The sequence below is a fragment of the Rana temporaria genome, chromosome 4 (genome assembly GCF_905171775.1).
Source record: "Rana temporaria chromosome 4, aRanTem1.1, whole genome shotgun sequence".
Classification (NCBI taxonomy): domain Eukaryota; kingdom Metazoa; phylum Chordata; class Amphibia; order Anura; family Ranidae; genus Rana; species Rana temporaria.
The window spans coordinates 205,323,140-205,339,669 of record NC_053492.1 but is presented as its reverse complement, the minus strand read 5'-3'; the positions used below and the strand labels follow the sequence as shown (position 1 = coordinate 205,339,669).

The 16,530-nt window shown below is 43.9% G+C and overlaps 1 protein-coding gene across 2 annotated transcripts in view; it reads right to left on the bottom strand.

Moving 5' to 3' along the window:
* Nucleotides 1-9,786: 9,786 nt before the first annotated feature.
* Nucleotides 9,787-16,530, bottom strand: part of LOC120936937 (coiled-coil domain-containing protein 150-like) — an 87,627-nt gene continuing 80,883 nt past the window's right edge. For both annotated transcript variants that reach the window (XM_040349758.1, XM_040349759.1), the window contains exons 24-26: nucleotides 14,109-14,177; nucleotides 13,825-13,974; nucleotides 9,787-11,234 (exon numbers count right to left, since the gene is read on the bottom strand). In XM_040349758.1, the coding sequence (XP_040205692.1) occupies nucleotides 11,115-11,234; nucleotides 13,825-13,974; nucleotides 14,109-14,177 (339 nt within the window). In that variant the 3' untranslated portion in view covers nucleotides 9,787-11,114. The remainder of the gene's footprint in view (nucleotides 11,235-13,824; nucleotides 13,975-14,108; nucleotides 14,178-16,530) is intronic.

Here is a 16,530-nt window from a genome sequence, read left to right as displayed (position 1 = left end):
ACCTCCGGGAGCGATGGTTGCGGCTGGAGGGGAAGTCACTTAAATTCCTATTTCTTTCTCAATTTGATGCTCGGTTTGAACTTCAGCAAGTCGTCTTCATCCCCTCTAGATGCCTAAATACATTGAATTTCTGCCATGTGATTGGCTGATTAGCAATTTTTGTTACCAAGCAATGGAACAGGTGTACCTAATAAAGTGACCGCTGAGTGTATGTATCCCTGTTCTTGTAACTGCTTACAGTTACTTTCATTAAACCGGGTATGTCAGAGGGACTGAGATTGTTCCTGGAGATGAGATGCAGAAGATAGAACCCAAATTACCAAGCGGCTCCTGCAGGGGTAGTGCTGCACTCTTTTTACTTACTGATTATGCACATGTACTAAGACCCAAAAATTATGGTAAAATGTTGAAAAAGGCTGGCGTGACCTTTTCTTCTTCAAAATCAGAAGCATAATATCTCAAAGGTTTCTGATTGTTTTGGTCAGTTGTATTGCTTTGTGGCAATGGAAATAAAGGCAGTGTGGTGTTGGAGATTAGGGAAGAGATAAAAGTGATTTAGTCTCCATGTTACAGGTAAGTGTCCCCCTCCGCTCCCAGCTACATCTGCTCTAATTACTGTGAAAGTTTCCTGTTTATGACAGAGGCACCTGCTGCCTAGTGACAGACTCAGGTTACAGGATGGATGAAAGGACTTTGTTATTTACCAGCTCTCTTCACTGGTCCTTGCACACTGGACTGGCCTTGCACACAAGTAGCAGAACTAAATGTCCTGATGCATGTAATAATGAGAGGCCTACCTAATCCAGGGTGACATTACCGACACCAGGAACACACTTCTCCAAACTAAAACCCTGTTTGCTCTGCAAATTAAACAGTCTTGTCGACGTGCCCTGAAATCGCAGGTATCGCCCACTTTTCTCCCCCCCCCCCGATCTCCTTGCATGTTATACAAATCTCCCTCGATTCCTCCTATCAACCAGACAACTGTCCCAGTCCTCTTTTCTACAGATTGCCTGCTGTTCCTTTTTTGCAACACAGTAGTTGATTTACTAATATTGGAGAGTGCTAAATCTGGGGAAGCTCTGCACAGAAACCAATCAGCTTCCAGGTTTTATTTGTCAAAGTTTACTAAACAAGCTGGAGTTAAAAGCCGATTGGCTACCACGCACAGCTGAACCAGGTTTTGCACTCTCCAGCTTAAGGCCCCTTTCACACTGAGGAGTTTTTCAGGCGGTACAGCGCTAAAAATAGCGCTTCTATTCCGCCTGAAAAACTCCTGCCCAGCCTTCTTAATGTGAAAGCCGGAGGGCTTTCACACTGAGGCGATCCGCAGGCAGGAGAGAAAAAAAATCTCCTGCAAGCAGCATCTTTGGAGCGGTGAGAGGAGAGGTTTGTGTACTGCTTAGGGATGAGCTTCGAGTTCGAGTCAAACTCATGTTCGACTCGAACATTGCCTGTTCGGCGAACAACGAACAATTAGGGGTGTTCGCGGCAAATTCGAAAAGCCGCGGAACACCCTGTTAAAGTCTATGGGAGAAATCTAAAGTGCTAATTTTAAAGGCTAATATGCAATTTATTGTCCTAAAAAGCATTTGGGGACCAGAGGACATGTATCAATGCAAAAAAAAGTTTTAAAAACGGCAGTTTTTTCGGGAGCAGTGAATTTAATAATGCTAAAAGTGAAATATTACTTTACATTTCGTACCGGGGGGGGGTGTAAATATTGCATGTTTCCAGTACATAGAACTGTCCCTGCACAAAGTGTCATTTCTGAAAGGAAAAAAAGTATTTTAAAACCGGACTCGCGGCTATAATGAATTGTCGGCTCTGGCAATTCAGAGCGAATTCATTCATAAAAAAAATAAAAATAGCGTGGGGGTCCCCCCAAATTCCATTACCAGGCCCTTCAGGTCTGGAATGGATATTAAGGGGAACCCCGCCATCAATTTAAAAAAAAATGGCGTGGAGTTCCCCCAAAAATTCACACCAGACCCCTTACCCGAGCACGTTAACCTGGCCGGCCACAGAAAAGAGGGGGGGACAGAGTGCGCCCCCCCTCTCCCGTACCAGGCCACATGCCCTCAACATGGGGAGGCCTCATCCCCACAACCCTTGCCCGGTGGTTGTGGGGGTCTGCGGGAGGGGGGCTTATCAGAATCTGGAAGACCCCTTTAACAAAGGGGACCCCCAGATCCTGCCCCCCCTATGTGAATTGGTAATGGGGTACATTACTGCGCAAAGCGCCAAGCACACTGTACTTTCTAATTGGCCCGGCAGCAGAGAAAGGGGGAGGGGGGGTTCGAACTTCCAAAGCACCGTCCATGGAAGTGGGACCTGTCAAAAATAGGTACTCCCCCCCCCCCCTCCCTGAAAGGTGCGAAATGGGGAGGGGGAGGGGGGAGACAGATAAGCGGAAGTGTAACTTTTGAGTGGAACTCCACTTTAACAACACCCAGTTTTTGCCTTTGCCACCTACTTATAACCCTATGACTACATCATAAAATGCAACTAAATTAAAGGAGAAATATAGCCAAAGCTCATTTGGCTGTACTTCTCCTGTGGATCACAGAAGTGCAGTTTTCTTTTGCAGAAGTGTTGGCACCTGAAGCTCTGCAGGAAAAGGAATTCACTCACCAACCCCACAGACAGAGAAGTACACAACTTCTTCTGTTAGGCCTCATTCACATAGGTGCGCCGATCTGTACACTCATGCAGAAGGGTTGTCTTAAGCCACCTGGGATGCACATGGTGTTCTGTGCAGGCCACCAGCTGCATAGACCTTTTACATGCATTCCAGAGCACAAATCCATGCAGGTCCAATGCATGGAGCAGAGCAGATGTGCACTCCAGGATACTGTATGGGCCCTTTCACACGGGGCGGATCAGTAATGATTAGGGTTGCCACCTCATCCCTTTAAAACAGAACACATATGAATTACACAGGTTCTGAGGCTAATTTAATGCAGGTAAGGCACCAAATGAGTCTAATTACCACCTTAAAGCGGGAGTTCACCCATAAATGTTTTTTTACCCTTAGATGGATGCTCATTTAGTCTAGGGGAATGGGCTAGTTGTTTTAAAATCCGAGCAGTACTTACCGTTGTAGAGGGCGATCTTCTCCGCAACTTCCGGGTATGGGTCTTCGGGACTGGGCGTTCCTTCTTGATTGACAGTCTTCCGACAGGCTTCCGACGGTCGCATCCATCGCGTCACGAGTAGCCGAAAGAAGCCGAACGTCGGTGCGGCTCTATACTGCGCCTGCGCACCGACGTTCGGCTACTTTCAGAAAATCGTGACGCGATGGATGCGACCGTCGGAAGCCTTTCGGAAGCCTGTCGGAAGACTGTCAATCAAGAAGGAATGCCCAGTCCCGCAGCCCATACCCGGAAGTGGCGGAGAAGATCGCTCTCTAAAAAGGTAAGTACAGCTTCGATTTTAAAACAACTAGCTGATTCCCCTAGACTAAATGAGCATCCATCTAAGGGTAAAAATAGCAATTTACCGGTGAACCTCCGCTTTAATTAGCCTCAGAACCTGTGTAATTCATATGTGTTCTGTTTTAAAGGGATGAGGTGGCAACCCTAGTAATGATCGGCCTCCGTGTGTCCGTAAGCTCGGCGGGGATCGCTCCGTATATCCCCTGTGAGCCGGCGGCTGACAGGGCGGTCTCCACACACTGTGCAGGGACCGCCCTGTCTTTTCTCCGCTCTCCCCTATGGGGGTATCGGATGAACACGGACCGTGTGTCCGTGTTCATTCGTTCCGCAGACGGAAGAAAAAATAGGGTTTTCTTCCATCCGCAAAATCGGATCTTTGCAGAGGCGGGTGATTACAGGTGTCAGCGGATGTTTATCCGCTGACACATGCAATCACATAGGGACCAATGTATGTCCCTTTTTCATCCGCAAACAGATGGATGAAAAAGCAGACATACGGTCCGCACATGTGAAAGGGGCCTAAGGGCTCTTTCACACGGGCAGATCAGTAATGATCCGCCCCGTGAACCTCCGCTTGCTCAGCGGGGATCGCTCCGTTGATCCCCGCTGAGCCGGCGGATGACAGGGCGGTCCCCGCACACTGTGCAGGGACCGCCCTGTCTTTTCTCCGCTCTCCCCTATGGGAGGATCGGATGAGCACGGACCGTCTGTCCGTGTTCACCCGATGGAAAAGTAGGTTTTTCCTCCGTCACACTTTGTCGGATCGGAGCGGGTCAGATGTCAGCGGGCATGACACCGCTGACATCCGCGGCTCCATAGAGGAGCACGGAGCGCCCGTTCAGGTCCCTAAAAAAAACTGGCAAGCGGACCTGAACGGGCGCTCCGTGTGAAAGAGCCCTTAGTGTGCAAGTTCTGGCAGCCGTTCATTGATTTCTGCAGGCCCCTGTATGGAACATCTGTGTATCCTGAGCAGTCAAAGACAGCCCTTCTAACGAACATACGGATTAGTACACCTGTGTGAATGAGACCCAAGGCTGGATTCACACCTATGCAGTTTTAGTGCTTTTTGAATTTTGGAGATTTGCACTATAGAACGTGTTCCATAGGAAACCATGGTAAATGGACTGTAAAATTAGCAAAATTTAAAAAGCACTGTAAATGCATAGGTGTGAATCCAGCCTTACAGGGTGGCTATCATTCCATTTAACACAGTGGCAAACTCACTTAAAGCACTTTGTATCTGCTTTAGTACAAATTCTTTCTTCACCACCGTTCTTATAGGAAATGATTCAATCGTCTGGATACACCCTGCATAAGTGACTTCACTCTTCGTGTTTACACATACTTTAATACTGTCATTTTTCAACTTGGCAAGTGTTCTGCATACTGTCTTACGTATTGCTCATTTCTTAAAAATAGTTTACATATGAGTGTCCATAGACATTGCAAGCCGACACAGGCAAAAGAAGCTTTCTGTGAAGTCCTAAACACATTCATTTAGGTAAAAGCAAGTCGTGTACTTGGAATAGTTTTAATGGAAACCAGTAATGGGATATGTGGGCAGTCACTGCTGACCTGAAAATGCTAGCTGCCTGGCTATCGTGTTAAAACACTATCTTCAACATTTTAGGACCAATAATAAATCTGCAGATCAGTTCTGACTTCTCTTTCTGTATATGTGTTCTAGATCAGTGACTCGGAAAGCAGTGAAGCCATTAAATCAGCACGATAGCCAGATTATTAGCATCTTCTATAGCTGTCCACAGATTTTTGTCATGGCAGGTCCCCTTTAGGTTGTATTTCAATAGATGATGGTTTGTTTATTTGCCTAAAGGAAAAGTTAAGTTTTGCATCAGGGTGACAGGCCCGGAGCCTCGCCTTTTTAAAACCAAATCAATAATGGCAGCTCTCATATTTCTATACTAATGAGTTCACTTCAAGCCAGTTTGTATAAAACACAATGGCATGCTGTACCTCCACCAGCAAATTCTATAAATATATCCCAGAATCTGATTTATGAAAGGTCTTCTGAACAAAATAGAATGACAACCTGATTAAATCTCTCTCAATATTTGAGTCATGACGTACAGACAGTGTGGGCAAAATTGAATAATGTTTCCTGGGGGCAGCAGCAGTATAAGGTTGCTGTGGTGGTGACAAGTTCTTTGCCACCTAAAACAAAGATCTGGATCTGCCTTGTAAGAGCTTTCTTTGCTGGACAGATTTATGTTTTGGGCAACCATAAAGAACACACAGGCATAGCAAAGTGACAAAAAGCCACAAAAAAGCACATCAGGACACAGTCTGCTCTGTAACTTCCAAGATGTGGCTTGCATGCTCCCCCTACGTTGCAACAGGCCAAAAATTGGAAACCTTATGAATTCCATTGCATGGGAAGAATGGCAGACAGCTAAAGGTATGCAGAAGGTGCCCAAAAGTGGCTCATGGATTCCTGGCACATTAAATGGCGCGATTTTCACCACAGGTTGTCAGTGTTGAGGGAGGAATCCTTCCCATGCAGACATTATGTTCTCCCGGCGGGGAGGAGTACATAATGGAGGGGTTCAAAAACCAGACACTCTTCCTATGTGCCCTTCGTATCCTGGGCACTGAAAATTAATGGTAAATGGGCACACAAAACAGCTATTTCTGACAACGATATGTGACAGCATGTAGCATCTGGTGCCTGGCCTTAAAGTGGTTCTAAACTTTAATTTATTTTTATATTAAACATGTTATACTCGCCTGCTCTGTACAATGTTTTTTTCACGGAGCAGCCCTGATCCTCCTCTTAAGGGGTCTCCCACTAAAACTCCTCCTGTTTGGCGAATGTCCACCATAGGAAGCCACTTGCTATGGATGGACTCGTACAGGCTTGGGTCCTATTTATAGACACAGAAAACATGGCTTGGTCCTGCCCCCATCATATGATTTGATTGACAGCAGCAGCAGGAACCAATGGATCTGTCAGGACCTGGTTTACCTGCCCTGGGTAGAAACTTGCAGTTCTGGTGTCAACCAGCAGGTGTCTCCCAGCAGTCAGCTTCACCTGGCCCCAGTTGCTGGGAGGGTACTCAAACCTGTTTCTACGAATGCACCTTGTGTCAGTGGTATGATTGCCTTTCTTGCTGCCAGATTCTGAATGACAGTTGCTCCTGCTGTTACTTGCATCCTGTACCCTGCTGCTTTACTCTTGCGCCCCTTGTTCCTGTACCCAGTCCTGATCGCCCCCTTCCTTGCATCCCTGGTATCAGTGTCCCTTATTTGTATACATTACATAGTTAGTTAGATTTGTGTTACTTTTTGGGTGTGGGTCACTTGTTTTTTATGTTGGCTATTTGCTGGTGTATTCCTTTTTGTTGGCTAGCCGTTAATAAAATGACTTCATTATACATAGCTTGGCCCCAGTTTCCTAGTGTAGCTACATAAAACTGGTCATCTCCTGTGCAGACTCCTGACATAACACAGATGCCCACTAATGACCAGATCAGCTACACCTGGGAACTGGGAGCCATTCGCTTGGAGTATTTGCTTCTCTTTTTGTCAAAATGCTTCAAGCGGAGGTTACTTGTCATGTGGAATTGGCATTGGATAGTAAAGAGCTTTCCTGCCTGGTTTCAGAAGATTACACCCGTGAAAAGCTGTTAGAATTCATTCTGACAGCATATGCTTTAGTTGATGAGGGCAGATTTGAACTTGGTCAAATACAGCCTTTAGTTCGGGTCTGTTCTGAACTACTTTCTACAGGGTACATCTCGGAACCATGATGTTTTCACTTCTCATTTTTTTTTCCTGTTTCAGGTTGGATTTTTGGGTTGTAAAACATTGTACAGGTTCCATTTTCCAGCAGTATTCGGCTTATTCACAACAGGTGCTGTTAGATTGTATTACTGCTGTGCACCCTTTTGTTAAGCAAGAGAATGGCTAATTGATCTTAGTTCATCCTCTGCTCCAAGCCTGGTCAGAGATACTATCCCCAGTGATAGATGATTCACACAAAGTCAGATCTGCTGTTAAACATAAAAAATCTCTTTCTTTGTTACCCTTAGCAACCACAGCTGCTCCGGAGTGTTCCTTTCCTCCTGTAGATTAGTTCCCACTATCAGTAACCACACTTCTGCATGTAATCTATTGAAGGCTCTCCCTGCAGTACCGTTACCCACAGCAACTTTTTAGACATCTTCCTCTGCTTCTGTTACCCTTTCCTCTAACCCCCCAGTACTGTTACTACTTTTGCATCCGATGCCTCAACCGTTACTCAGCCAGTTCCAGATTCCATGCTGTCTGCCGATGGGGTCCATTCCTCCTCCATGCTGCCTGCCTCTATGCTGCATGCCAATGGGATTCAGCTTACCTCTATGCTGCTTGCTGATGGGGTCCAGCCTGTCTCTATGCTGCCTGCTAATGGGGTTCCGCCTGCCTCTCTGCTGCTTGCCGATGAGGTTCAGACTGTCTCTATGTTGTTTGCAAATGGGGTCCCACCTGTCTCTATGCTGCCTGCAGATGGGGTCCAGCCTGTCCCTATGCTACCTGCCGATGAGGTCCAGCCTGCCTCTGAACTGCCTGCCATTGGGGTTTAGCCTGTGTCTATGCTGCCTGCCATTGGGGTTCAGCCTGCATCTATGCTGCCTGCCATTGGGGTTCAGCCTGCGTCCATGCTGCCTGCCATTGGGGTTCAGCCTGTCTCTATGTTGCCTGCCGATGGGGTTCAGCCTGCCGCTGGTGCCCTTCTGTCTGCCGATGGGGTGCAGTCTGCAGATGGTGCCCTGCTGTCCTCTGCCATGCCTGCTGCTGGTGCCCTGCTGTCCTCTGCCATGCCTACCGCTGGTGCCTTGCTGTCCTCTGCAATGCCTGCCGCTGGTGCCCTGCTGCCAGCTGACTATGCTGAATCCCAGGTACCCACCCAGCCGGACTCTGTTAACTGGGTTAAGCTCCTGCTTGCTGGGGGGTCTGAGGCTTCTGGATTTCTTGGACACAGGTTTTTTTTTCCCTTAATGCAGAGAATGCATTAAGGTAAAGAACCGTAAGGCTTTAGAACAACTTTAAGCATACATTTTTCTTTGAACATTTTAATCGGTTCCTGACCAGCTCACGGCAGACTGTCTCTCCTGGGTGAAATCCCATACATATATGGCTTCGCCCAGGAGAGACACCAGAGGGCGCGCGCCAGGGAACCCGATGCGCGTGGCCGGTAGGCACGATCGCTATTGGTCACGCGAATGCACGTGGGGGAGCACGGGGGTTTGTTTGTGTAAACATACAAATCCCTGTGCTGTCTTAGGAGGAAGGACAGATCGTGGTCTTTCTACAAAGTAGAAAACACTATCTGTCATCTCCTATAGTCAGCCCCCATCCCCCCACAGTTATAACACAAAATAGGGAACACAGTTAACCCCTTGATCGCCCCCTAGTGTTAACCCCTTCCCTGCCAGTGACAGTTACATAGTAATCAGTGCATATTTATAGCACTGATCGCTCTGTATATGTCAATGGTCCCAAAAATGTGTCAAAAGTATCCAATCTGTCCGCTGCAACATCACAGATCACCGCCATTACTAGTAAAAAAATAAAAACGCCATATAAATGCCATTAATTTTTCCCATTGTTTGTAGACGCTACAACTTTTGCGCAAACCAATCAATATATACTTATTGCGATTTTTTTTTTTTATTGGGATATTTACTATAGCAAAAACTAAAAGATATTGGAGGTTATTTACAAAAGGCAAATCCACTTTGCACTACAAGTGCAAAGTGCACTTGGAAGTGCAGTCGCTGTAGATCCAAGGGGGACATGCAAGGAAAATAAAAAAAGAACAGCATTTTAGCTTGCACATGATTGGATAATAAAATCAGCAGAGCTTACCCTCATTTCAGATCTACCCCTCAGATTTACAGCGACTGCACTTCCAAGTGGATTTGCCTTGTGCCATTGTGTTTTATTTCAAAATTGACGCTCTTTTTTTGTTTATAGCATAAAAATGAAATACCGCAGAGGTGATCAAATACCACCAAAAGAAAGCTCCATTTGTGGGAAAAAAAGGACGTCAATTTTGTTTGGGTACATCATCACACGACCGCGCAAATGTCAGTTAAAGCGACGCAGTGCTGTATCGCAAAAAATGGCTTGTTTATTGGGCAGCCAAATCTTCCGGGGCTGAATCGGTTAAGGTAATGAGTTTAAGAAAATAAGTTTGCTTACATTACCTGTTTAAAACAGCAAACGCAGAACTGTTTATGACCTTTCTAGACTAGACTTGTATAATAATTATAGCTATGATTTTAACAGGGGTTGTGGTTTTCCAGTATAATCTCATTTTTATAAAAAAGAAATATGAATAACACAGGAAAGAAGTAAATTTTTTTTAATATAAAAATATAGCACTGATCCACATTGCACATAAATAAAAATCATGCTGTACAGTGTTAAAAATCCATGCAATTGGTGGAGCTGATGAACTTGTTCACAACATTTTTCAAATTCAAAACTTTACCAGCATGTTGTTTTACTCCTCTTGACCCGGTAAAGCAAGCATCACGATTTAACGTCCCCGTGCTTGTACATTCCGTGCGGACACTTGCGGAGTGTATTATTGCCTTTTAACAAGGATCACTCTAGGTCCCAGCATTTTTGGTTTCACGTATATAAATACTGTATGGTGTCTCGGCAGCCAATCAGGTTCCCCTGATGAAGTCACGTGACAGTGACGTAACGACGTAGGGAGCATGTGACACCATCGTAGCCGGAAGCCACCAGAATCACGTAAGACTGCACTGATACATGCCGCGTCCCATTCAGTTTATATGCCTGTATTCTGTTACTTGATGTAAGAGTCCATCTTTTATTTATTAAAGTACCCCCTTGTTTTCAACTTACTTCACAATTGGAAGCATCCGGTTTTTCGTTTTTTATCCCCCTGCACCTTTGAGAGCATATAGCATCAGCCTAGATCCGCTGATTACCCCTGGGAATTGGAATCCATGATAGAGTCAAGGGACCAATAAAGAAGACACCTAAGAGGAACACCCAGATGAGAGTCTTTACCCATGATATATGCCCACAATACATTGTATTAAGGTGAGAGTCCTGGGAGACCAGTTATGGATGCTGTCTTTATTTTATGATTGTCCACAGCCCTCTTTTGAAGATCTTCATTTGTTTCACCGTCATTTTCAGCTTAAGGACATTCTTTCATTGCTAGCCATTTATTACACTCATTCATTGTCTAGGCTCTTTTGAGTTTGAGTGATTTTTTTTTTTTCTTTGATTTGCACATTATTGCACTAGTCGATTTATTTATGTTGTGTTATTCTATATGTTTTATTTATCACTAGTTCACATATATAATTTGGGTATTCGCTGTGATTGATTATAGTGGTTAGCGCTTATCACTATCATTTTTTATCTTTCTTTTTGTGTACAGTGAACACTTCTAGATATAGTTGCTTCCACGCCACTGATTTCAGCTTCACATATTTGTAACGTTCACCTACTCACAGTAGCGCAATAGTTTCATTTTTTACATCATGATTTAATACTTTAATCCATTCAAAGGCCTACTTGCGTGATTGGCTCACTGTTTTTTATACCAAATTTCAGGCATCCATTGCAATATAAGATTTTTTTCCAGTTTCAGCACAAGCACTGTATACATTTAATGCAGTCACTTTTTTTGGTTCACTCTTTTTGTAAAAGGTTTCGGGAAATCAGCTTAAGCTTCTGCTTTGTCTCCGAGTGCTCAGCAGTGGATTGGGGATGAAAATGAAGATGTTTTGCCAGGTTATATTCAACAATGTCCTAAGGAAGGAATAAAACAAATAATTCTTAACTCATAAAAACAAACCCGTGCAGTAAGTTATCAAGGCAAGGCTATACAGGTTCAAAAAACTCCAGCTTATTACATTCAAGCAAAACTGATCCAGAGAAAAAGAAAAATTAGACTTTAATACGGTGGTCAGATTAGTTTCTTGGATCAAGTAATTGGCATAATAGGACAAAACAAAATTATGTAACAAAATGGTCTCTTTTAGCAATCTTAATTGCAGATATAACACTTTGGCACTCTACTTCTACTATAGTCAGTCCAGCCATGGCTGTACAGTATATTCAGGGCCGCCATCAGGGGGGGGCAGGCATTACACCTGTAAGGGAACCGATGGTCCCAGCCTGACTTTAGCAACTCGCGGCAGGAGAGAGAAGAGAAGGAACTTTCGTTACTACAATACACCCCCCCCCGTACTCTGCTCCAGGGGGGCCCTGCCTAAAGCTGTGTAAGGGGCCCCAAAAGTTGTGATGGCTGCCCTAAGTATATTCACAGCAGTCAGCAAAGTCAAAAGCATGTTAAAAATACACTAAACAGCACTTGTATAACTGTTTATTTTTTAAATCATTTAATTCCTAATGTAATTTTGCTTAGTCTTGTTTAGTTTCTCTGGTTTACTTACTCTTTGTTTATCATACATTGTACCATTGGTGATAACTTATATGGTAAAAGTTTTTTTTTTTTCTTGCCTCGTCATTTTCTAATTGTTCTGTTTTCTCTTCCTGTTTCTAACTAGAAGGTTCTCTGCCCCCCCCCCCCCCCCCAAAAAATAGAAATGCAAGCCATTCTTCATTCACACCATCATTGAGGGCCGCCTCTGAAAGATTATGCAAGATAAGGCATTCACTAATGTATTTTTTCAAGGACACCAAATCCCCAAAATTGGTGGTTTATTGTTCCATAATGTGACCAAGATGTTTGGAAATAGTTTCCAAGTCATCAATGTGGCAAGAACTTGTTTGTGCAGCAAATACCTTAATATGATTAAAATGCCTTTTTTTCCCCAAAAAATATCTATAATTATCCATAACCATAATAACCTATATCCATAGAAATCCATAACATTTATGCTGCAATGTTAAAACCAAAAAATGAGTTTTAAAAGGAGAAGTTCACCACTGTAAAAAATAAATGCACATCTTTTTGCAGGTAAAAAAAATTTGCATTTTTTTTTACTACGAGCCTGCAAAGCATTGCACCCAGGATCAGCAGATTGTGGGTGCAATGCAGGGTTCTTGCAGACATTCTGTGTAAACTGTCTGCTCGTACCTCCATGACAAGTAGACAGTTACACAATGACACAGGAAGAAACCATGAGCGCTCAACAGCACCCTGGTAGTTCATTGAGAACTACAAGCCAACAGCTGCAAAGTAGCTGCTATAGTTTTTACATTCACAGAACACCATGAATGAATGACATGGTCAGGTGGGTGGAGCGATTCTTCCTGCCCGCTGTCAACATGGGGATCAAGGTTGGGGAGATGTGGGTGGGTGGGGGGGGGGGTTGTTGCAGTTGTGTGGACAAAAATGCCTTGAGGTCAGAGGAGAATGGGGAGACTGGTTCCAGATGATAGAAAGCCAACAGTAACTCAAATACCCACTGGTTACAACCAAGGTAATGAATAACACCATCTCTGAAAGCATAACACATTGAACCTTGAAGTAGATGGGCTACAACAGCAGAAGACCACACTGAGTGCCACTCTTGTCAGCTAAGAACAGAAAACTGAGGCTACAATTCGCATAGGGTCACCAAAATTGGACAATAGAAGATTGGAAAATCTTTGCCTGAGTCTCAATTTCAAATGCGAAATTCAGATGGTAGGGTCAGAATTTGGCATAACCATGAAAGCATGGATCCATCCTGCTTTGTATCAACAGGTCAGGCTGGTGGTGGTGGTGTAATGGTGTGGGGGATATTTTCTTAAGACACTTTGGGCCTCTTAGTACCAATTAAACATTGTTTAAATGCAACTCCTACTTGAGTATTGTTGCTGACCATGTCCATCCCTTTATAACTACAGTGTACCCATCTTCTGATGGCTCCTTCCAGCAGGATAATGCATCATGTCACAAAGCTCAAATTATCTCAAGCTGGTTTCTTGAACATGACAATGAGGTCACTGTACTCCAATGAGCTCTACAGTCACCAGATCTCAATCCAATAGAGCACCTTCGGGATGTGGTGGGACAGGAGATTTGCCTCATGGATGTTAAGTTGACAAATCTGCAGCAACTGATGCGATCATGTCAAGATCGACCAAAATGTTGGATGGAGCATACACACCTTCGGAATATCCGACCAAAAGCTCACATCCAACTTTTTTTGACGAAAAATCAGATCGTGTGTACAGGGCATGAGGAATGTTTCAAACACCTTGTTGAATCTATGCCACGAGGAATTAAGTCAGTTCTGAAGGCAAAAGGTGGTCCAACCTGGTACTAGCACGGTGTACCTAATAAAGTGGCCGATGAGTGTATATTTTAATGTCAGTTTGGGGTAGAATTAGTTAGTGCTTTGAATTAAATTATTATATTACAGTGAAAAAAAAATGTATTCATTACCCCACATCTTTCCTCCAGCTTCATCCTGGACTTCACATTTTTCTCTCTAGGGCTCTGAAAGGTGTCTTCTTGTGCCCTACAAGATGCTGCTGCAGCTATTTCGTTACGCAGTTTCTCGACTTCTGGCATGAACTCTTGGATGCGCTTACACTGCATTGGGAGTGACACATGTTACAAATCATGCAAACTGTAAGCTTTCTTCCTTTATACATTTAGAGATTTTTTTCATATTATCTTCTCCATTTGAAACCTTCTCCTAATACTCCTCGCTATAAAATCCTTACCTGCTCGTTATTATTTCTCTCATAATCCTCCTGAACTTTCTGCATGGTTTTCAGCCTGGCCTCTAGCTCCTATGAAGTAATCATATAAACAGATTAATATTGCAACAAATTACTAATTTTCAGTTTTCATGGTTCAAATAATCCAAACAAGGGATCATTAAAAAAAAAAAAAAGTTTTTGTACTTACCTTTTTCATAAGTCTATTTAGTGACAAAGGAATTCTTAGACCGTTGGGTTATACTGTTAGGTTGGTAGAACAAAGTATTTGTTCATCCATTGAGGAACACAATAATCCCTGTTGGGATGTCTAACGGCAGTCCAGTAAAGGAGTGGGCAACATAGCAGCAAAGGCTAACAAACTCAAGAAATAAACACCAGGAAACTGGGGACTGCCTACAGCTCAAGAAACTGCCTATAGGACCCAATGCCTGAAGATGGCATCTGAATATCCACCTGGTAGAAAAAAAAAACAGAAGACCACGTTGTAACCTTGCTAACTTGGAAAAGTTGCATAACATTGTACAACAAAAAGCACTCAGATCTCAGAATGCAACCCGATCCTTAAAATCAGAAGTCTAAATGATAGTACATCTAGAGATGGTGGACCCTTTTTTGGTCCATATACTATACAAAAGGAAAACGGTGGCTTGGAAATAGACTCTCACAGCCTGAACTACATCCAGGCAGTGAGGAGAAATTTCCTTTTGGTAAACTGGAGGTGGACAGGGGGATAGGAGAGCAATTTTTGGTTGAGCTGAAAGGCAGAAACTACCCAAAGCAAACTCCAACTGGTCCCTATGCAATACTAGAAAGGGTTCCTCGCATAAGGCCTGCCAGATCAGACCCTTGTCTTCTTGAGGTAATGGCTACACGAAACAATACCTGGTGGGTGAGAGTAGAGAAAGGAATGTCTCTAAAGATTTCATGTGGTGAACTTTAAAGCTCAGAGAAAACTATATTTGGATCCAATTGTGTCATAGGGATATAAATAGGGGGAACTACATTGGAGACTCCCTGTACAAAGTTCTAACTCAAAGAGTGAAAGACCAATGGTCTCTGACACAAAATAGGTTAGAAACCGGGCCTTTGTAAGTCCTGAGGGTCAAACGCTGGTCCATACCCCGCTGTAAGAATGAAAGGATTCACCCCACAGAAAAACTCCTACAGTGGAAGCCCAAAAACTTAGAACAAGTGAAGTATGCCTCCATGTCCAATAATAGAACTTATAGTAGCCTTATTAGCTGGTAGCATCATAGGAAACACAAATGAATAGATAGTCATGACTCATGGTCATGGAAAAAAACAGGGCTTGAACAATGCCATCAAAAGCAAGCAAACTCAAAATAGCATGATAACACGGTACTTGAGATAGAAGATCCCATTGATCTGACAGAGCTCATGTACCAGTCCACCAGGAGTCTTACTGCTGTACCACATCAATTTGGATGACTTCAATGTCATCTATCCTTATCCTGTTGAGCAGACGAGGAAGAAGTTTCAAGGGAAGAAAAGCATAGAACATGGTATACAAAAAGTCACCAGAGCATCCATTGAGGATTCTTGTATCTAGAGATAAACCTGTTTAGTCTGTTTTTTTTAACCTGGAGGCCAGAAGGTCCACAATCGGCATCCAGATGTAGGGACAACACTTCCAAATTGAGGTGCTGATGGCTTAGGCAGTCAGTCTGCCAATTGTTTACTCCTGGATGGAAAAATATGGACAATGAAGTTCTGCCCAGGGCAGGTTCCAAACTACAGTTCTTGCCACAGCGAGACTTCCAGTTCCTCCCTGAAGGTTGGTGCATGCCACTGCTGTGGCATTGTCTGACTGAATCAGATGACCTTCCATCTGAGAAAGTAAAACTATCTAATGGTAAATGGGAGAGGAGACTTCTCCAAGGACCATATTGCCTGGGTCAACAAAGTGACCACGGCTAAGGTGGCGATGTGGGGTTCTTAAAGAATATGGGAGTGAGGAAATTCCCTCATTTCAGAGCAGGCTGCTTGAGCCACCAGCCCAGGAATAACCTAGTCCTCAGGGCCAATCAAATTGGATCAGATTGACTTACAGTATCTTGCAACAACAGAACAATGCATTGTTGAGCTATGGAGTGAAATTGGGCAAATTGAATTGTCTTAAAGGGGTTAAGGCCATCAGGCCCAGGATTCTTATGCAAATGCAGAGAGTCGGTCGACTTCTGGACTGGAAAGCTAGAATCTGAGACTAGAAAGTGTGACGTTTCTCCTGTGGACAAAACACTCAAGCCTGAGTTGTGTACATGACTTGACCAAGATACTCCAAATGAGTTACAGAGACAATTTCTGAAAGTCCAGGATCCAACTGCACAGTCAAGGACACATTATCATTCGTGCCCACACATGGGTACCAACAGGATAACAATGCAATAGCAAAACCAGGAAG